This window comes from Nerophis ophidion, linkage group LG26 (assembly GCF_033978795.1).
Source record: "Nerophis ophidion isolate RoL-2023_Sa linkage group LG26, RoL_Noph_v1.0, whole genome shotgun sequence".
NCBI classification, from domain to species: Eukaryota; Metazoa; Chordata; class Actinopteri; order Syngnathiformes; family Syngnathidae; genus Nerophis; species Nerophis ophidion.
Window position 1 is genome coordinate 34246741 of NC_084636.1, and position 23971 is coordinate 34270711.

Here is a 23971-nt window from a genome sequence, read left to right on the forward strand (position 1 = left end):
ACCACACACACTGCAGTTGTACACTGACTACTCTAAAGTGAGTCATCAGGAACTAACCACACACACTGCAGTTGTACACTGACTACTCTAAAGTGAGTCATCAGGAACTAACCACACACACTGCAGTTGTACACTGACTACTCTAAAGTGAGTCATCAGGAACTAACCACACACACTGCAGTTGTACACTGACTACTCTAAAGTGAGTCATCAGGAACTAACCATACACACTGCAGTTGTACACTGACTACTCTAAAGTGAGTCATCAGGAACTAACCATACACACTGCAGTTGTACACTGACTACTCTAAAGTGAGTCACCAGGAACTAACCATACACACTGCAGTTGTACACTGACTACTCTAAAGTGAGTCATCAGGAACTAACCATACACACTGCAGTTGTACACTGACTACTCTAAAGTGAGTCATCAGGAACTAACCATACACACTGCAGTTGTACACTGACTACTCTAAAGTGAGTCATCAGGAACTAACCATACACACTGCAGTTGTACACTGACTACTTTAAAGTGAGTCATCAGGAACTAACCATACACACTGCAGTTGTACACTGACTACTCTAAAGTGAGTCACCAGGTGCCAAGAAGACATGAAAGGATCATTAGGAGACAAGTGGAGAATCACAAGTGTCAACACTTGTCTGCATCTCTAGAAGATTACAACCACCTGCAGCTCCAACGTCTCGATGTTGTCTTCCAAGTCTCAATGTTGTCTTCCAAGTCTCACTATCTTGTCTTCCAAGTCTCACTATCTTGTCATGATTGCAACTATTTGTTGCCTCCAAGGCAGGCAGCATCTGGATGGAACCTGCTTTTGTACTTTGGAACTTTAGCCAAGGATTCTGGCTGCTCCAACACACACATGCTGCTGCAGTAAAGGGAGACAATCCTCCACATGTTCCTCCTCATGTTCCTCCTTATGTTCCTCCTTATGTTCCTCCCAATAATCCTCCATTTGTTCCTCCTCATGTTCCTCCTCATGTTCCTCCTTATGTTCCTCCCAATAATCCTCCATTTGTTCCTCCTCATGTTCCTCCTTATGTTCCTCCCAATAATCCTCCATTTGTTCCTCCTCATGTTCCTCCTTATGTTCCTCCTCATGTTCCTCCTTATGTTCCTCCCAATAATCCTCCTCATGTTCCTCCATATGTTCCTCCACATGTTCCTCCTCATGTTCCTCCACATGTTCCTCCTTATGTTCCTCCCAATAATCCCCCATTTGTTCCTCCTCTTGTTCCTCCTTATGTTCCTCCCAATAATCCTCCATTTGTTCCTCCATATGATCCTCCATGTGTTCCTCCACATGTTCCTCCACGTGTTCCTCCTCATGTTCCTCCACATGTTCCTCCCAATAATCCTCCACATGTTCCTCCACATGTTCCTCCCAATAATCCTCCTCATGTTCCTCCATATGTTCCTCCTCATGTTCCTCCACACCTTCCTCTTCATGATCCTCCTCATGTTCCTCCACATGTTCCTCCTCATGTTCGTCCTCATGTTCCTCCACATGTTCCTCCTCATGTTCCTCCACATGTTCCTCCTCACAATCCTCCATTTGTTCCTCCTCATGTTCCTCCACATGTTCCTCCTCATGTTCCTCCACATGTTCCTCTACATGTTCCTCCTTATGTTCCTCTACATGTTCCTCCACATGTTCCTCCTCATGTTCCTCCACATGTTCCTCCTCATGTTCCTCCTCATGTTCCTCCTTATGTTCCTCCTCATGATCCTCCACATGTTCCTCCTCATGTTCCTCCACATGTTCCTCCACATGTTCCTCCTCATGTTCCTCCTTATGTTCCTCCTCATGATCCTCCACATGTTCCTCCTCATGTTCCTCCACATGTTCCTCCTCATGTTCCTCCACATGTTCCTCCACATGTTCCTCCACATGTTCCTCCTCATGTTCCTCCTCATGTTCCTCCACATGTTCCTCCTCATGTTCCTCCACATGTTCCTCCCAATAATCCTCCTCATGTTCCTCCATATGTTCCTCCTTATGTTCCTCCACATGTTCCTCCACATGTTCCTCCTCATGTTCCTCCACATGTTCCTCTACATGTTCCTCCACATGTTCCTCCTCATGTTCCTCCTCATGTTCCTCCTCATATTCCTCCACATGTTCCTCCAAATGTTCCTCCACATGTTCCTCCCAATAATCCTCCACATGTTCCTCCACATGTTCCTCCCAATAATCCTCCTCATGTTCCTCCATATGTTCCTCCACATGTTCCTCCTCATGTTCCTCCACATGTTCCTCCCAATAATCCTCCTCATGTTCCTCCATATGTTCCTCCTCATGTTCCTCCACACCTTCCTCTTCATGATCCTCCTCATGTTCCTCCACATGTTCCTCCTCATGTTCCTCCACATGTTCCTCCCAATAATCCTCCTCATGTTCCTCCATATGTTCCTCCTCATGTTCCTCCACACCTTCCTCTTCATGATCCTCCTCATGTTCCTCCACATGTTCCTCCACATGTTCCTCCTCATGTTCGTCCTCATGTTCCTCCACATGTTCCTCCTCATGTTCCTCCACATGTTCCTCCTCACAATCCTCCATTTGTTCCTCCTCATGTTCCTCCACATGTTCCTCCTCATGTTCATCCACATGTTCCTCCTCACAATCTTCCATTTGTTCCTCCACATGTTCCTCCCAATAATCCTCCATTTTTTCCTCCTCCTGTTCCTCCACATGTTCCTCCTCATAACCCTCCATTTGTTCCTCCTCATGATCCTCTTCATGTTCCTCCATTTGTTCCTCCTCATGTTCCTCCACATGTTCCTCCTCATGTTCCTCCTCATAACCATCCATTTGTTCCTCCTCATGTTCCTCCTCTTGTTCCTCCTCATGTTCCTTCACATGTTCCTCCTCATGTTCCTCCACATGTTCTTCCACGTTCCTCCTCATGTTCCTTCATGTGTTCCTCCTCATGTTCCTTCACATGTTCCTCCTCATGTTCCTCTTCATGTTCCTCCACGTTCTTCCACGTTCCTCCTCATGTTCCTCCACATGTTCCTCCTCATGTTCCTCTTCATGTTCCTCCACATGTTCTTCCACATGTTCCTCCTCATGTTCCTCCACATGATCCTCCACATGTTCCTCCTCATGTTCCTCCTCATGTTCCTCCACATGATCCTCCACATGTTCCTCCTCATGTTCCTCAACATCTTCCTCCTCATCTTCCTCGTCATGATCCTCCACATGTTCCTCCTCATGTTCCTCCACATGTTCCTCCTCATGATCCTCCACATAATCCTCCTCATGTTCCTCCATATGTTCCTCCACATGTTCCTCCTCATGTTCCTTCTCTCAGTCCGGCTGCTGCTAATAAGGGTGACAGCTTATTAGATAACTCGACACAGCTGGTCCGCAGAAACCACGCCACCCTCCACAAACAACAATAATGTAAATAAAAGTAAACTAACATCATTAATGTAAATACAAAGTAATAAAAGGGGGGGTGGGGTGCTGGACAAGACTTGCCTTTCTCACACACACACACACACACACACACACACACACACACACACACACACACACACACACACACACACACACACACATCTGGAAATTCTTGCACCTGAGGCATCCAGCAGAGATGATAATAATATTTTCCACATCACTTTGTGTCAGGGGGAGAGTTCAGCGGGTCAAAGGTCAAAGGTGAATGTAGCTGACAAGTCTGCCTCTTCTTGTTGTCATCAAGTGTCAGAGCCCTCGGTGCTGGGATGGACGCGGGTTCGAGTCCCTGCTCCTCTCACAGCCCGCCATCATCATTCTTTCAAGTCTTTTCAACTTTTGAAGTTAGTCTTTTATTTTCTTCAATTTATGCATCGGCACATCTTTCATACACAATAATAATAATAACACATTTAATACACACAACAATAATAATAACTTATTTGATACAACCAATAATAATAACTTCAACTTATTTAATACACACACTAATAATAATAACGTATTTAATACAAACAATAATAATAACTTATTTAATACACACACTAATAATAATAACGTATTTGATACAAACAATAATACTATTAATAACTTATTTAATACACACACTAATAATAATAACGTATTTAATACAAACAATAATAATAATAACTTATTTAATACACACACTAATAATAATAACGTATTTGATACAAACAATAATACTATTAATAACTTATTTAATACACACACTTATAATAATAACCATATAATACGCACACAAATAACGCATTTAATACACACACTAACAATAACAATAATAACTTATTTGATACAAACAATTATAACTACAGCTTATTTAATACACACACTAATAATAATAATAACAATAACTTATTTAATATACACACTTATATTATAATAATGTATTTAATACAAACAAAAATGATAACTTATTTAATAAACACAGTTATGATAATAATAATAACTTGTTAAATACACACACTAATATTAATAATAATGTATTCAGTACAAACAATAATAATAATGGTAACTTATTTAATAAACATACTTATAATAATCATATTAATACACACACTAATAATAACTTATTTAATACACACACTAATAATAATAACTTATTTGATACACACACTAATAATAATAATTTATTTGATACAAACAATAACAATAACTTCAACATTATAACGTATTTAATACAAACAACAATAATAACTTATTTAATACACAGTTATAATAATAACCATATTAGTACAAACACTAATAATAATAATAATAACTTATTTAATACACACACTAATATTAATAATAATGTATTTAATACAAACAATAACAACAATAATAACTTATTTAATACACACACTTCTAATAATAACCATATTAATACACACATACGAATAATATTAACTTATTTAATACACACACTAATAATAATAACGCATTTAATAAACAGACTAATAATAAAAACTTATTTGATACAAACAATAATAACTTCAACTTATTTAATACACACACTAATAATAACTCTTTTGATACACACAGTAATATAACATATTTAATACAAACAATAATAACTTATTACTCAAAGTTATAATAATAATAACCATATTAATACACACACTAATAATAATAACGTATTTAATACAACACTAATAATAATAATACTAATTATAACTTAACTATTACACGCATTGATAATAATAACTTATTTAATATACACACTATTAATAATAACTTATTTAATGCACACACTAACAATAATGATAATGTATTTAACACACCCACTAATAACAATAACTTATCTAATACACACTAATAATAATAACCCATTTAATACACACACTTAGAAATTCAATTTATGTAATACGCACACTAATAATAAAAATTACTTCTGTAATAAACACAACAATAATAAAAATCCCTTATTTAATACACACTAATAATAATAAAAACTTATTTCATGCACACACTAATAATAATTATAACTTAAACATATTTAGTACACAACTAATTATAAAAACGTATTTAATACACACACTAATAACAATAATAATAACTTAAACGTATTTAATACACACAATAATATAGCGGATAAACATTATAAATATACATTATGGTATGTAGTCATAGTAATAAATATACATTATAGTAGAAAAACATTTTAAAACACACACACACACACATATATAAATATATATATATATATATATATATATATATATATATATATATATATAGGTCCACATCAAGGATGACTCTCTGGTGGATCCATCACCTTCTCGTATGTCCCATTACGCAATCCAGTCAGTGCTGTCACATGACCACCATGTTAAATGTACTTCATTCACTGCTACATAATGAAACATGTCTGTCCATTCACATATATAATGAAACGTCTGTCCACTCACATACACAATGAAACATGTCCGTCAATTCACATATATAATGAAACATGTCGGTCCACTCACATGCATAATGAAACATGTCTGTCCACTCACATACATAATGAAACATGTCTGTCCACTCACATATATAATGAAACATGACTGTCCATTCACATACATGACATGTCTGTCCATTCACACACATAATAAACATGTTTGTCCATTCACATACATAATGAAAACATGTCTGTCCACTCACATACATAATGAAACATGTCCGTCAATTCACATATATAATGAAACATGTCGGTCCACTCACATGCATAATGAAACATGTCTGTCCACTCACATACATAATGAAACATGTCTGTCCACTCACATATATAATGAAACATGACTGTCCATTCACATACATGACATGTCTGTCCATTCACACACATAATAAACATGTTTGTCCATTCACATACATAATGAAAACATGTCTGTCCACTCACATACATAATGAAACATGTCCGTCAATTCACATATATAGTGAAACATGTCTGTCCACTCACATACATGATCAAACATGTCTGTCCACTTACATATATAATGAAACATGACTGTCCATTCACACACATAATAAACATGTTTGTCCATTCACATACATAATGAAAACATGTCTGTCCACTCACATACATAATGAAACATGTCTTTCCATTCACATACATAATGAAACATGTCCGTCCATTCACATACATAATGGAACATGTCTGTCCACTCACATACATGACACGTCTCTCCACTCACATATATAATGAAACATGTCTTTCCACTCACATACATAATGAAACATGTCTGTCCATTCACATACATAATGAAACATGTCTGTCCATTCACACACTGAATGAAACATCTCTGTCCATTCACATACATAATGAAACATATATGTCCAAGCAAATGCATAATAAAACATGTCTGTTCATTCACATACATAATGAAACATGTCTTTCCATTCACATACGGTGTGAAAATATAATCTGTCCATTCACATACAAAATGACACGCCTGTCCATTCACACACATAACGAAACATCTCTCTGTTCACATACATAATGAAACATGTCTGTCCACTCACATACAATAATGAAACATTTCTGTCCACTCACATACATGACACATGGCTGTCCATTCACATAAACAATGAAACATGTCTGTCCATTCACATACATAATAAAACATGTCTGTACGCGCAAATACATAATAAAACATGTCTGTCCATTCACATAGATTATGAAAACATGTCTGTCCACTCACATACATATTTTTTTAACTTGAAAACAAAGCACAAAAAAAATGGAAGTAATAAAAAAATAAATTAAAGTAATATAATATATCGTATCCCCCAGAATAAAACAAACAAAGTCCTACGCCATTTTTAACTTTTATTACCAATTTTATGATAACTGCCACATTCGCATGGGGTTTTAATTCGCGTGTACACACTTTTGTCTCGGTGAGTCTTGGCTTCCCTGGACACGCGACTTGCAGGCACGGACGGCCTCTTCAGTACAGAAGCAGTCTGTAAACACCAGTACATTCTATAATAACACCAAAGGAAGATGCTACATTTGTTGCGAGTTGTTTACAAGTCATTCAAAGTCTGTAAACACCTGATCAAATCTCAACAAAGTACTTTGTACAAAAAGTAGCAACAATTGGAAATATGGCAAACAATAAAAACAGTTTGTTTAATACTAATTAATAATGGCACATTGGTTTTAAATGTACGTGTCATTTTTGTAGCCTTTTTAAAGAAAAAATTGATCATCAGGGCAAATTATTTGATGACGTTATGGTGACCACGCCCATGGCCACGCCCATGGCCACGCCCCCATCACCACAGATGTCTTGGCAGTTTAGGGGAAACCATTTATATACATAATGAAAACATGTCTGTTCATTATGTAAACACACGTACCTTATAGTACTAAAAGTATTATCTTATGTGAATACAAGTACCTCATAGCACCATAAAGTACTATCTTTTGTGAGCACATGTACCTTACAGTACTAGAGGTATTATTTTATGTGAATAAAAGTACCTCATAGCACCAAAAAGTACTAGTTTATGTAAATACATGTACCTCATAGTACCAAAAAGTACTATCTTATGTGAATACATGTCCCTTATAGTACTAAAAAGTACTATATTATGTAAATACATGTACCTTATAGCAATAAAAGTACTAGTGTATGTAAATACAAGTACCTCATAGTACTAAAAAGTACTATCTTATGTGAATACAAGTGCCTTATAGTACTAAAAGTACTATCTTATGTGAATACAAGCACCTCATACTAAAAGCATTATCTTATGTGAATACAAGTACCTCATAGCACCAAAAAGTACTAGTTTATGTAAATAGATGTACCTTATAGTACTAAAAGTACTATTTTATGTGAATAAAATTACCTCATAGAACCAAAAAGTACTATCTTATGTGAATACATGTAGCTTATAGTACTAAAAAGTACTATTTTATATATATATATATATACATATATATATATATATATATATATATATATATATATATAAACAGTATATATACAAGTAACTAATAGTACCAAAAAGTACTACCTCATGTAAACACAAGTACCTCATAGTACTAAAAGTTAATATGTTATGTAAATACGTGTACCTTATAGTACTAAAAGTACTATCTTATGTAAATATGTGTATCTTATAGTACTAAAAGTACTATCTTATGTAAATACGTGTATCTTCTAGTACTAAAAGTACTATCTTACGTAAATACATGTACCTTATACTAATAAAAGTACTAGCTTATGTAAACACAATAACCTCATTGTACTAAAAAGTACTATCTTATGAAAATACAAGTACCCTATAGTAATACTTTATGAAAACACAAGTACCTCATAGTACTAAAAAGTTACTATCTTATGTGCAGAGGATAATTTCGCCACACCTCGTGTGTGTGTGTGACAAATATTGGTACTTTAACTTTAAATACCTTATAGTACTAAAAGTACTATCTTAGGCAAATACATGTACCTTACAGTACTAGCTATCCATCCATCCATTTTCTACCGCTTATTCCCTTTCGGGGTCGCGGGGGGCGCTGGCGCCTATCTCAGCTACAATCGGGCTATTTTTTTAGTAATTACAAAACATGGTTGAAAATATTCCCGGGTGTGTTTGTGTGTTGGTAAACATTTCATTGATAGTAAAGTGTATGCTTACACGCACACACAATGTGTGTGTGTGTGTGTGTGTGTGTGTGTGTGTGTGTGTGTGTGTGGTCAGAAGGAGTCACGGTCAACAGGACAAGATCAACACGTTTGTTTGACTTCCTGTTTCAAATTTATGTTTTGTCCTCAGCAGATGTTAACTTCATTACTTATACAACTCTATTTCTGTCTGTGTGTGTACATATATATATATATATATATATATATATATATATATATATACATATACATATACATATATACACATATATATGTAAATATACATATATTTATATATAATATTCAATTGAATAGACTGTAAAGACAATATATTTAATGTTCACACAAAGAAACTTCTTTTCTTTCTTTTTTTTGCAAATAATCATGAACTTAGAATTTAATGGCAGCAAAAGTGAAATAAGCAGGGGCGTCCATGATAACGTTGCTTGGATGACAACATATGTTGCTCCAAAAGCTGTATGTACCTTTCAGCATTAATGGTGCCTTCACAGATGTGTAAGTTACCCATGCCTTGGGCACTAATGCACCCCCATACCATCACAGATGCTGGCTTTTCAACTTTGCGTCGATAACAGTCTGGATGGTTCGCTTCCCCTTTGGTCCGGATGACACGATGTCGAATATTTCCAAAAACAATGTGAAATGTGGACTCGTCAGACCACAGAACACCTTTCCACTTTGCATCAGTCCATCTTAGATGAAATCGGGCCCAGCGAAGTCGGCATTGTTTCTGGGGGTTGTTGATAAATGGCTTTGGCTTTGCATGGTAGAGTTTTAACTTGCACTTACAGATGTAGCGACCACCTGTAGTTACTGACAGCGGTTTTCTGAAGTGTTCCTGAGCCCATGTGGTGATATCCTTTACACACTGATGTCGCTTTTTGATGCCGTACCGCCTGAGGGATCCAAGGTGCGTAATATAATGGCTTACGTGCAGTGATTTCTCCAGATTCTCTGAACCTTTTGATGATATTACGGAGCATAGATGGTGAAATCCCTCAATTCCTTGCAATAACTGGTTGAGAAATGTTGTTCTTAAGCAATTTGCTCAGGCTTTTGTTGACAAAGTGGTGATCGTCGCCCCGTCCTTGTTTGTGAACGACCGAGCATTTCATGGAAGCTGCTTTTATACCAAATCATGGCACCCACCTGTTCCCAATTAGCCTGTTCATCTGTGGGATGTTCCGAATAAGTGTTTGATAAGCATTCCTCAACTTTCTTAGTCTTTTTTGCCACCTGTGCCAGCTTTTTTGACACATATCTCAGGCATCAAATTCCAAATGAGCTAATATTTGCAAACAATAACAATAGTTTCTCAGTATGAACATAAAATATTTTGTCTTTGAAGTCTATTCCATTGAATATAAGTTGAACATGATTTACAAATCATTATATTCTATTTTTTATTTACTATTTACACAACGTGTAAATAGTAACTAACATTTAAAGTAATAATTACAGTAAGACGTTGAGTACCTCCAACAATGGTGTACAATATGATTTATTGCTGAGTAGTACCACTTTGTACCACAGAGGGCAGCAGTGAGGTGTGGTGAGAGTGTTCTTTATGCTAAGGAAGTTAGCATTTCTTCTCATTCCATTCATACATAAAAACACACTTCTCTCCTTCTCCTAAAGATAAATAATGGTAATATTATTTGTACAAAATAAGACGTGTCAAAATACTGTACTTTCACCGTATACAGTACTGTGTAAAAACACCAGCTTGTGTTGACCTTGTAAAGACAGGAGTAAAAAGTACACAGACAGTACTGCAGACTGTGTTGTTGCAGGAAGTAGTTACTGTACTACATACTGTGGTGTTGCAGGAAGTAGTTACTGTACTGCATACTGTGTTGTTGCAGGAAGTAGTTACTGTACTACATACTGTGGTGTTGCAGGAAGTAGTTACTGTACTGCATACTGTGTTGTTGCAGGAAGTAGTCACTATACTACATAATGTGTTGTTGCAGGAAGTAGTTACTGTACTACATAATGTGCTGTTGCAGGAAGTAGTTATTGTACTGCATACTGTGTTGTTGCAGGAAGTAGTTACTGTACTGCACACTGTGTTGTTGCAGGAAGTAGTTACTGTACTGCATACTGTGTGGTTGCAGGAAGTAGTTACTGTACTGCATACCGTGTTGTTGCAGGAAGTAGTTACTGTACTGCATACTGTGTTGTTGCAGGAAGTAGTTACTATACTACATATTGGTTAATGCAGGAAGTAGTTACTGTACTGCATACTATGTTGTTGCAGGAAGTAGTTACTGTACTGCATACTATGTTGTTGCAGGAAGTAGTTACTGTACTGCATACTGTGTGGTTGCAGGAAGTAGTTACTGTACGGCATACTGTGTTGTTGCAGGAAGTAGTTACTGTACTGCATACTATGTTGTTGCAGGAAGTAGTTACTGTACTGCATACTGTGTTGTTGCAGGAAGTAGTTACTGTACTGCATACTGCGTTGTTGCAGGAAGTAGTTACTGTACTGCATACTGTGTGGTTGCAGGAAGTAGTTACTATATTACATATTGGTTGTTGCAGGAAGTAGTTACTGTAGTGCATACTATGTTGTTGCAGGAAGTAGTTACTGTACTGCATACTGTGTTGTTGCAGGAAGTAGTTACTGTACTACATACTGTGTTGTTGCAGGAAGTTGTTACTGTGCTGTTGCAGGAAGTAGTTACTGTACTGCATACTGTGCTGTTGCAGGAAGTAGTTACTGTACTGCATACTGTGTTGTTGCAGGAAGTAGTTACTGTACTACATAGTGTGTTGTTGCAGGACGGAGGAAGTAGTGGCAGGAGTTAAAAGAAGGAAGTAGAAACAGGAAGTAGTCCAAGGAAATAGTAGAGGGAATAAAAGCAATAAGTAGTAGCATAAATTAAAGCGGGAAGCATGAGCAGGAAGTAGTAGTAGGAGGTAGAAGTGGGAGGTAATAGCAGGAAGTTGAGGCAGAAATTAGGGGAAGAAAGTAAAAGCAGGAAGCAGTGGCAGGAAGTAGTAAAAGAAAGTAGTACGAGGAAGTAGAGACAGGAAATAATACACACATTAAAGGCAAGAAGTAGAAGCAGGAAAAAGTAGCAGGAAGTAGTAGCAGGAATGAGAAGCAGGAAGTAGGAAGAGTAAGTAGTAGCAGGAGGTAGTAGCTGGAATTAGAAGCAGGAAGTAGCAACCTTAATTAGAGGCAGGAAGTAGAGACAAGACATATAAACAGTAAGTAGTAGCAAGGAGTTGTAGAATTAGAGGCAGGCAGTAAAAGCAAAACGTAGTAATAGCAAGTAGTAGCAGGAAAATGAAGCAGGAAGTAGTAGCGTAAAGCAGTATCAGGAATTAGAAGCAGGAAGTAAAACGAAAAAGTGTAGCAGGACTTAGGGGCAGGAAGAAGAAACAGAAAGTAGAACCGGGAATTAGTAGCAGGAAATAAAGAGAGGAAGTAGTAGCAGGAAGTAGAGAGAGGAATGAGTAGTAGTAAGTAGAGAGAGGAAGTAGAAGCAGGAAGTAGGAACAGGAAGTAATAGCAGGAAAGAGAGAGGGGAGGTAGAAACAGGAAATATCAGTAGGAAGTAGATAGAGGAAGTAGTAGCAGGAAGTAGAAACACAAAGTAGTAGCAGGATGTAGAGATAGGAAGTAGTAGCACGAAGTAGAGAGGATGCAGTAGCAGGAAGTAGAAACAGGAAGTAGAGAGAGTATGTAGTAGCAGGAAGTAGAAACCGGAAGTAGTAGCAGGAAGTAAAGAGAGGATGAAGTAGCAGGAAGTATAGAGAGGAAGTAGTATCAGGAAGTAGAGAGAGGGTGTCGTAGCAGGAATTAGTAGCAGGAGGTAGAGAGAGGGTGTAGTAACAGGATGTAGTAGCAGGAAGTATACAGAGGAAGTAGCAGGAAATAGAGAGAGGATGAAGTAGCAGGAAGTCGAAACTGGAAGTATTAGCAGGTAGTAGAGAGAGGAACTAAAGCCTGCAAGTAGTAGCAGGAAATACAAACAGGAATAGCAGGAAATATATTTAGGAAGTAGTAGCAGGAAGTATAAACAGGAAGTAGTAGCAGGAAGTAGAACAAGGAAGTAGTAGCATGAAGTATAAACAGAAAGTAGTAGCAGGAAGTAGTAACAGGAAGTAGACTGGTCATGGATATAACTGCTGGACATTTCCACAGTACTGCGAGTATAAAAGTAATAGGACTAGTACGAGTACTTTAGGAGGAGGTCAGACAGGAAATGTAAGACTTGAGTGTGACGGACAGCAGCGAGATCACCAAAGACCTTCAGGATCCACCAGTCAGGACCAAGGTGTCCGGTTCTTGGAGGAGTCCTAGCTCTCGGTTTCTCCGTGGACGTTCTCCATGTGCACTTTGAGGTAGTCGTTCCTGGTGAACTTCTTGTGGCACAGTTGGCACTCCGCCATTGGACGGTTGGGGTTGTGGGTCAACTTGTGTCGACTCAGCATCTTCTTCAGGCTGAAGGACAGGTCGCACACCTGGTGGAGGACCAAGACAAGACTGCTTCCTCAAAACTGCTTTGGAATTAGTTTCCAAAAGCTAACGTCAATTGGCTTCCAGAAGCTAACGTGAATTAGTCCCCGGAAGCTAACGTGAATTAGCTTTCAGAACATAACATGAGTTAGCTTCCAGAAGCTCAGGTCAATTAGCCTACATAAGCTAATGTGAATTAGTTTTCAGAAGCTAATGTGAATTAGCTTCAAAAAGCTCAAGTCAATTAACTTACAGAAGCTAACATTAAATTAGTTCCCAGAAGCTAACATGAATTAGCTTCCAAAAGCTCACGTCTATTAGCTTACAGAAGCTAACGTGAATTAGTTCCCGGAAGCTAAGGTGAATTAGCTTCCAAAAGCTCACATCAATTAGCCTACAGAAGCTACCATGAATTAGTTTCCGGAAGCTAAGGTGAATTAGATTCCAGAAGCTAAGGTGAATTAGTTCCCGGAAGCTAAGGTGAATGAGCTTCCAAAAGCTCATGTGAATTAGTTCCCGGAAACTGAGGTGATTTACTTTCCAAAAGCTCACGTCAAATAGCTTCCAAAAGCTCAAGTTAATTAGCTTCCAGAAGCTAAAGTGAGTTAGCTTCCAGGAGCTCATCGCAATTAGCCTACAAAAGCTAACATGAATTAGTTCCCGGAAGCTATCGTGAATTAGCTTCCAAAAGCTAACGTGATTTAGTTCCAGGAAACTAACATGAATTAGCTTCCAAAAGCACGAGGTCAATTTTCTTCCAGAAGCTAAAGTGAGTTAGCTTCCAGAAGCTCACCGCAATTAGCCTGCAGAAGCTAACATGAATTAGTTCCCGGAAGCTATCGTGAATTAGCTTCCAAAAGCGAACGTGATTTAGTTCCGGGAAACTAATGTGAATTAGCTTCCAAAAGCTCATGTCAATTAGCTTCCAGAAGCTCAAGTGAGTTAGCTTCCAGGAGCTCATCGCAATTAGCCTACAGAAGCTAACATGAATTAGTTCCCGGAAGCTATCGTGAATTAGCTTCCAAAAGCTAACGTGATTTAGTTCCAGGAAACTAACATGAATTAGCTTCCAAGAGCGAACCTGATTTAGTTCCAGGAAACTAACGTGAATTAGCTTCCAAAAGCACCAGGTCAATTTTCTTCCAGAAGCTAAAGTGAGTTAGCTTCCAGAAGCTCACCGCAATTAGCCTACAGAAGCTAACATGAATTAGTTCCCGGAAGCTATCGTGAATTAGCTTCCAAAAGCTAACGTGATTTAGTTCCAGGAAACTAACGTGAATTAGCTTTCAAAAGCGAACGTGATTTAGTTCCGGGAAACTAATGTGAATTAGCTTCCAAAAGCTCACATCAATTAGCTTCCAGAAGCTCAAGTGAGTTAGCTTCCAGAAGCTCACTGCAATTAGCCTACAGAAACTAACATGAATTAGTTCCCGGAAGCTATCGTGAATTAGCTTCCAAAAACTAACGTGATTTAGTTCCAGGAAACTAACGTGAATTAGCTTCCAAAATCGAAAGTGATTTAGTTACAGGAAACGAACTTCGCTTCCAAAAGCTCATTTCAATTAATTCTCAGAAGCTAACGTGAATTAGTTCCATGAAGCTAACGTGAATTAGCTTCCAGAAGCTGATGTGAATTAGTTCCAGGAAGCTAACGTGAATTAGTTTCAGGAAGATAACATGAATTCGCTACCAAATGTTCATGCGAATAAGCTTCCAAAAGATCACGTGAATTAGCTTCCAAAAACTAACGTGATTTAGCTTCTTGGACCTAACATGAATAAGCAAACATGAACTAACTTCTAGAAACCAAACCTAAACCTAGATTTTCAATTGAAACTAAAACTAGACGTTAAAATTAAGACAAAACCTAGAACTAAAAGCAAAACTCAACCTTGAACTAAAAATCAAACTACAAATTAAATTAAAACTAAACCTAAAAGAAAAAGTAAACTTAAAACTACAACTGAAATTGAACAGTAATGGAGTACTTAAAATTAAAACTAAACCTAGCACTAAAAGCATAACTAACCCTAGACTAAAACTAAACCTAAACCTAGGACTTAAATGAAACCTTAATATTAAAGTTCAAACTAAACCTAGAACTAAAATGAAAAATAAAATTCGGACTGAGAGTAAAACTAAATACAGGACTTAAAATTGAAACAAAACCTAGATATTTAACTAAAATTAAACCTAAAACTAAAAGTAAAACTAAACCTAAAATTGGAATTAAAACTAAGCTCGAAAAACTAAAAGTCAAATTAAAACTAAACCTAGTCCTTAATTTAGAACTAAGCTTAGAACTAAAAGTCAAACTCAACATAGAACTAATATGTTAAGTAAACCTACGACTGAAACTAAAACTAAGCATAGTTCTTGAAATAAAACTAAAATAAAACAAATAAACCTAGAACTAAAAGTCAACCTAAACCTAGCACTTAAATAAAAAATAAACATAGTACTAAAAAAAAACTAAACCCAGGACTAAAATTAAACATATACCTAGAAGTAAAAGTAAACCTAAACCTAGACCTAGAAGTAAAAAAAAAACAAATAAACCTAGAACTAAAATTCAATCTAAACCTAATACTAAAATCAAACAAATAAACCTAGACCTAAAATCAAACCTAAACCTAGTACTAAAATAAAAAACTAAACCTAGCACTATTAATAAACCTAAACCTAGAAATAAAATAAACAAATACACCTATAACTAAATTAAACCTAAACCTATAACTAAAATAAAACAAATACACCTACAACTGCAATTAAACCTACACCTATGACAAAATAAAACAAAAAAAGACCTAAAATAAACCTAAACCTACATCTAAAATTAAAAATAAAACTTGAACTAAAATTAAACCAGAACATAAAACTAAAATGACAAAAAATTAACTTATAACTAAACTTAAAACTACAATTAAACCTATACCTAGACAAAAAAAGAACTAACATTAAAACTAAACCTAGATTTAAAATAAAACAAATGAACCTAGAACTAAAATTCAATCTAAACCTACAATTAAGATAAAAATAACTAAACCTACAACTAAAATTAAACCTGAAACTAGACCTTAAAAATAAAACAAATAAACTTAGAACTAAAAGTAAACCTAAACCTAGAACTAAAATAAAACAAATAAACCTAGAACTAGAATAAAAATACACCTATGACTAAAAGTAAAACCAGAGCTATAATTTACAATCAAAACTAAAGCTAGACTTAAAAGTCAAGCTAAGACTAGAAGTCAAACTAAGTCCTGACATACACAAACAACATGAAATCGTTTCATAATGGCTGCTGTGTGATAAAAAGACACAACACATGAAATCATGTCACATATGAACACATGAACATATGTGACATCATCTTCACACGTATAAAACAATCTGCAGACTTTTACAAAAACATACTTTTGGAACAAAACTTGGAAAAATACATTTTCAAAATTGTGTTTACCAAAAAAATTTATTTTTCTACATAAATTAAGTAAATAATTTTTTTAATATATAAAATATAATAACAGTGAATAAACATTTTTTTTTTAATGTTTTATGGAAAACTATTCAAAAAAAATAATGTTATATAGGTTTGAACATCTTAAGTTAAACCTGCTCCCTGCACATCAGCACCACATCTGGACTCACTCCACACTCACACACACACACACACACACACACACACACACACACACACACACACACACACACACACACACACACACACACACACACACACACACGGCAGGGATGTCTGAGACGTGACAAGTGGTGAATAGTTGTATTAGAAGAGTACTGCAGTGGTGAATAGTTGTAATACAAACCCCGTTTCCATAATAGTTGGGAAATTGTGTTAGATGTAAATATAAACAGAATACAATGATTTGCAAATCCTTTTCAACCCATATTCAGTTGAATATGCTACAAAGACAACATATTTGATGTTCAAACTGATAAACAATTTTTTTTTGCAAATAATCATTACCTTTAGAATTTGATGCCAGCAACACGTGACAAAAAAGTTGGGAAAGGTGGCAATAAATACTGATAAAGTCTAGGCATGCTCATCAAACACTTATTTGGAACATCCCACAGGTGTGCAGGCTAATTGGGAACAGGTGGGTGCCATGTTTGGGTATAAAAACTGCTCAGTCTTTCAGAAAAAAGGATGGTGCGAGGTACACTCTTTTGTCCACAACTGTGTGAACAAATGGTCAAACAGTTTAAGAACAACGTTTCTCAAAGTGCAATTGCAAGAAATTTAGGGATTTCAACATCTACGCTCCATAATATCATCAAAAGGTTCAGAGAATCTGGAGAAATCACTCCACGTAAGCCTGAAACCAACATTGAATGACCGTGACCTTCGATCCCTCGGACGGCACAGTATCAAAAACCGACATCAATCTCTAAAGGATATCACCACATGGGCTCAGGAACACTTCAGAAAACCACTGTCACTAAATACCGTTGGTCGCTACATCTGTAAGTGCAATTTAAAGCTCTACTATTCAAAGCGAAAGGCATTTATCAACAACATCCAGAAACACCGCCGACTTTTCTGGGCCCGAGATCATCTAAGATGGACTGATGCAAAGTGGAAATGTGTTCTGTTGACTGACGAGTCCACATTTCAAATTGTTTTTGGAAATATTCAACATCGTGTCATCCGGACCAAAGGGGAAGCGAACTATCCAGACTGTTATCAACGCAAGTTGAAAAGCCAGCATCTGTGATGGTATGGGGGTGCATTAGTGCCCAAGGCATGGGTAACTTACACATCTGTGAAGGCACCATTAATGCTGAAAGGTACATACAGGTTTTGGAACAACATATGCTGCCATTTAAGCGCAGTCTTTTTCATGGACGCCCCTGCTTATTTCAGCAAGACAAGGCCAAGCCACATTCAGCACGTGTTACAACAGCGTGGCTTTGTAAAAAAAAAAAGAGTGCGGGTACTTTCCTGGCCCGCCTGCAGCCCAGACCTGTCTCCCATCGAAAATGTGTGGCGCATTATGAAGTGTAAAACACGACAGCGGAGACCCCGGACTCTTGAACGACTGAAGCTGAACATAAAACAGGAATGGGAAAGAATTCCACTTTCAAAGCTTCAACAACTAGTTTCCTCAGTTCCCAAACAGTTATTGAGTGTTGTTAAAAGAAAAGGTGATGTAACACAGTGGTGAACATGCCCTTTCCCAACTACTTTGGCACATATTGCAGCCATTAAATTCTAAGTTAATTATTATTTGCAAAAACATCAAATATGTTGTCTTTGTAGCATATTCAACTGAATATGGGTTGAAAATGATTTGCAAATCATTGTATTCTGTTGATATTTACATCTAACACAATTTCCCAACTCATATGGAAACGGGGTTTGTAGATGAGTACTGCAGTGGTGAAAAGTTGTAGTACTGCAGTATTTGTGTACTCACGTCACACTGGAAAGGTTTCTCTCCTGTGTGAGTCCTCATGTGTTCATCCAGTCCTCTTTTCTGACTGAAGGCCTTGTTACACTCACTGCACTTGTAGGGTTTTTCCTGCAACACACACACACACACGCGCACACACACACACACACACAATGTTCATGTAGACTAAAAAGATTATTATGACCTTGAAAAATTTGAGCATGCGCTGACTTTGAAACTTTAAAACGATAAATAAACCTCTAACCCGCACCCAACTGGATGATCACACACTACTATGCAGCCACCACTTTAAAAAGTAGCAGGCTTCGCTGCACGTCTTAAAACTCATCACAGTGGCTCCTCCTACTATCAATGTTAACCCTCCTACTATCAATGTATCCCTTTTCTACTATCAATGTGGCTCCCCCTACTATCAGTGTGGCTCCTCCTACTATCAATGTGGCTCCTCCTCCTATCAATGTAACCCTTTTCTACTATCAAAGTGGCTCCTCCTACTAACAATGTAACCCTTTTCTAATAATGTGGCTCCTGCAACTATCAGTGTGACTCCTCCCACTATCAAAGTGGCTCCTCCTACTATCAATGTAACCCTTTTCTACTATCAAAGTGGCTCCTCCTACTAACAATGTAACCCTTTTCTAATAATGTGGCTCCTGCAACTATCAGTGTGACTCCTCCCACTATCAAAGTGGCTCCTCCTACTATCAATGTAACCCTTTTCTACTATCAAAGTGGCTCCTCCTACTAACAATGTAACCCTTTTCTAATAATGTGGCTCCTGCAACTATCAGTGTGACTCCTCCCACTATCAAAGTGGCTCCTCCTACTATCAATGTAACCCTTTTCTACTATCAAAGTGGCTCCTCCTACTAACAATGTAACCCTTTTCTACTAATGTGGCTCCTTCTACTATCAGTGTGACTCCTCCCACTATCAAAGTGGCTCCTCCTACTATCACTGTGGCTCTTCCTACTCTCACTGTGGCTCCGCCTACTATCAACAAGGCCCCCCTACTATCAATGTGGCTCCTCCTACTATCAATGTGGCTCCTCCTACTATCAATGTGGCCCCTCCTACTATCAATGGGGCTCTTCCTACTGTCAATGTGGCCCCTCCTACTCTCACTGTGGCTCCTCCTACTATTGATGTGGCCCCTCCTACTATCAATGTGGCTCTTCCTACTCTCACTGTGACTACTCCTACAATCAATGTGGCCCCTTCTACTCTCAATGTGGCTACTCCTACTAACAATGTAACCCCTTATACCAGTGGTCCCCAACCACCGGGCCGCAGAAGAATTTTTTTATAAAAAAATAAAAATAAAAAAAACTTTTTTTTTTCTTTTTTTATTAAATCAACATAAAAAACACAATATACACTTACAAATAGTGCACCAACCACAAAAAACTCCCTTTTTCATGACAAAAACGTCCCTTTTTCATGACAAAGAAGGAAAAAAAAGAAAAAGAAAAAAAAAAGGACAAATTATTAAACGTTGACCGGTCCTCGGATACAAAAAGGTTGGGGACCACTGCCTTATACTATCAATATGGCCCCTCCTTCTATCAGTGTGACTCCTCCCACCATCAATGTGGCTCCTCCTACTATCAATTTAACCCTTTCTACTATCAATGTGGCTCCTCCTACTATCTGTGTGACTCCTCCCACAATCAATGTGGCTCCTCCTACTATCAATTTAACCCTTTCTACTATCAATGTGGCTCCTCCTACTATCTGTGTGACTCCTCCCACAATCAATGTGGCTCCTCCCACTATCAATATGGCTCCTCCTACTATCAATGTAACCCCTTCTATCAATGTGGCTCCTCCTTGTTATATTCTTATTTTACTGTTATATTGTTATTCCCATTGTTTTTATTCTTTTTGTAATATTTCTCTATTTTGTTTCCTTTTAAACCCCCATTATTTACTTTTTACTTTAAATTGATCTCAACTCTGTACACTGCTGCTGGAATTTTAATTTTCCTGAAGGAACTCTCCTGAAGGAATCAATAAGTACTATCTATCTATCTGTCTATCTTCTACTGTCAATAAAACTTTTTCTACTATCACAGTGGCTCCTCCTACTATCAACGTTACTCCTCCTACTATCAACGTGGCTCCTCCTACTATCAATGTAACCCCTTCTAATATCAATGTAGCTCCTTCTACTATCGCTATAACTTTTTCTACTATCACAGTGGCTCCTCCTACTATCAATGTTACTCCTCCTACTATCAATGTGGCTCCTCCTACTATCAATGTAACCCCTTCTGATATCAATGTGGCTCCTTCTACTGTAAATATAACTTTTTCTACAATCACAGTGGCTCCTCCTACTATCAATGTGGCTCCTCCTACTGTCAATGTGGCCCCTCCTACACTTCTGGTCCTGTCACTCAAAGATAATCCCGTGACGGCTGGGAAAAAGGCGAGAAGATGGCAAAACAACATTGTTACTTTTTGCAGCGATAACACAGGCTTACAGCTCTGTTGCCATGGTGACCGGCTCAATGCAGGAAGTAAGGGGGCCTGGGAAAAGTGCTATCATGTGGGCGGGGCACCAAGTCACACAGGATACAAAAGTTTTGTGTGTGTGTGTGTGTGTGCGCGTCTGCGTGTGTGAGTTTGCGTGTGTGTCTCCTTTAGTGTGCATGCGTGTGTGCGTTTCTGCTTTTGTGTGTGTGTGTGTGTGTCAGTGTCTGCGTGTGTGTGTGTCTGCTTGTGTGTGCGTGCGTGTGTGTGTGTGCATGGGTGTAGGAAACAGAGGATGTAATTCTGCTCTCAATGATGATTTACCTAGGAAGGAATTTCTTTCCATAAAGGAGGAAAAAAGAGAAGCAAAAGGTCAAAGGTCAAAGGTCAGGAAACACATGGCCGTGCTTTCAGAGCATGCGGCTTACCCACAATGCACTGCTTCTGCGTTGACCCTGCTAACATCCAACATCTGTACCCGCTGACCCTCAGTCCTCGGCAGCTGTTCAGCCTTTCACCTTTGACCCCAAGCCTTCCCAACAGGAGTGGACGACACTTGTCTGTTTGCCAAAATAAAAGCCCACTTCCTGCCGCGCCACAAACAGGAAGTGTTCATGCTTACCGACGCTTGTCTGTTTGCCAAAATAATAGCCCACTTCCTACTGCGTCACAAACAGGAATGTTCATGCTCACAGAACGACCGACGCTCGTCTGTTTGCCAAAATAAAAGCCCACTTCCTGCCGCGTCACAAACAGGAAGTGTTCATGCTTACAGAACGACCAACGCTCGTCTGTTTGCCAAGATAAAAGCCCACTTCCTGCCGCGTCACAAACAGGAAGTGTTCATTCTTATAGAGCGACCAATGCTCGTCTTTTTCCACACTAAAAGCCCACTTAACACAGTGTCAAAAACAGGAAGTGTTCATGCGTACAGCGCGGCAAACACTTGTCTGTTTAACAAAATAAAAGCCCACATCCTACTGCGTTAGGTTGATTGGCAACACTAAATTGGCCTTAGTGTGTGAATGAGAGTGTGAATGTTGTCTGTCTGTGTTGGCCCTGCGATAAGGTGGGGACTTGTCCAGGGTGTACACTGCCTTCCGCCCGATTGTAGTTGAGATGGGCACCAGCGCCCCCTGCGACCCTAAAGGGAATAAGCGGGAATATGGATGGATCCTACTGCGTCACAAACAGGAATGTTCATGCTTACAGAGCGGCCAACGCGCGTCTGTTTACCAAAATAAAAGACCACTTCCTGCTGCGTCACAAACAGGAAGTGTTCATGCTTACAGAACGACCAACGCTCGTCTGTTTGCCAAAATAAAAGCCCATTTCTTGATGCGACACAAACAGTAAGTGTTTATGCTTATAGAGCGACCAACGCTTGCTTGTCTTTTTCCAAACTACAAGCCCACTTCCTAAAGTGTCAAAAACAGGAAGTGTTCATGCGTACAGAGCGGCAAACGCTCGTCTGTTTACCAAAATAAAAGCCCACATCCTACTGCGTTAGGTTGATTGGCAACACTAAATTGGCCAAAGTGTGTGAATGTTAGTGTGAATGTTGTCTGTCTATTTGTGTTGGCCCTGCGATGAGGTGGGGACTTGTCCAGGGTGTACACTGCCTTCCGCCCGATTGTAGTTGAGATGGGCACCAGCGCCCCCCGCGACCCTAAAGGGAATAAGCGGGAATATTGATGGATCCTACTGCGTCACAAACAGGAATGTTCATGCTTACAGAGCGGCCAACGCGCGTCTGTTTACCAAAATAAAAGACCACTTCCTGCTGCGTCACAAACAGGAAGTGTTCATGCTTACAGAACGACCAACGCTCGTCTGTTTGCCAAGATAAAAGCCCACTTCCTGCCGCGTCACAAACGGGAAGTGTTCATTCTTATAGAGCGACCAATGCTCGTCTTTTTCCACACTAAAAGCCCACTTAATACAGTGTCAAAACAGGAAGTGTTCATGTGTACAGCGCGGCAAACACTTGTCTGTTTACCAAAATAAAAGCCCACATCCTACTGCGTTAGGTTGATTGGCAACACTAAATTGGCCTTAGTGTGTGAATGAGAGTGTGAATGTTGTCTGTCTGTGTTGGCCCTGCGATAAGGTGGGGACTTGTCCAGGGTGTACACTGCCTTCCGCCCGATTCTAGTTGAGATGGGCACCAGCGCCCCCTGCGACCCTAAAGGGAATAAGCGGGAATATGGATGGATCCTACTGCGTCACAAACAGGAATGTTCATGCTTACAGAGCGGCCAACGCGCGTCTGTTTACCAAAATAAAAGACCACTTCCTGCTGCGTCACAAACAGGAAGTGTTCATGCTTACAGAACGACCAACGCTCGTCTGTTTGCCAAAATAAAAGCCCATTTCTTGATGCGACACAAACAGGAAGTGTTTATGCTTATAGAGCGACCAACGCTTGCTTGTCTTTTTGCAAACTACAAGCCCACT

General features: G+C 38.4%; 2 protein-coding genes and 1 long non-coding RNA gene across 3 annotated transcripts in view; all 3 read right to left on the bottom strand.

Annotated features, from left to right (window-relative positions):
• Positions 1–851: 851 nt before the first annotated feature.
• On the bottom strand, positions 852–2933 carry LOC133543651 (high mobility group nucleosome-binding domain-containing protein 5-like). Its single transcript, XM_061888333.1, has one exon. It carries the CDS (start codon positions 2931–2933, stop codon positions 852–854), a length of 2082 nt encoding a protein of 693 aa, XP_061744317.1.
• A 4347-nt stretch (positions 2934–7280) lies between these two features.
• Positions 7281–8427, bottom strand: LOC133543964 (uncharacterized). Its single transcript, XR_009804560.1, has 2 exons — positions 8242–8427; positions 7281–8203 (listed from the first exon to the last, which is right to left on the bottom strand). It is a non-coding gene; the product is annotated as an uncharacterized LOC133543964 (long non-coding RNA).
• Positions 8428–10612: 2185 nt separating this feature from the next.
• Positions 10613–23971, bottom strand: part of prdm5 (PR domain containing 5) — a 97795-nt gene continuing 84436 nt past the window's right edge. Inside the window, exons 15-16 of the mRNA XM_061888940.1 lie at positions 19043–19147; positions 10613–13606 (exon numbers count right to left, since the gene is read on the bottom strand). Coding sequence (XP_061744924.1) covers positions 13442–13606; positions 19043–19147 — 270 coding nt within the window. The 3' untranslated portion in view covers positions 10613–13441. The remainder of the gene's footprint in view (positions 13607–19042; positions 19148–23971) is intronic.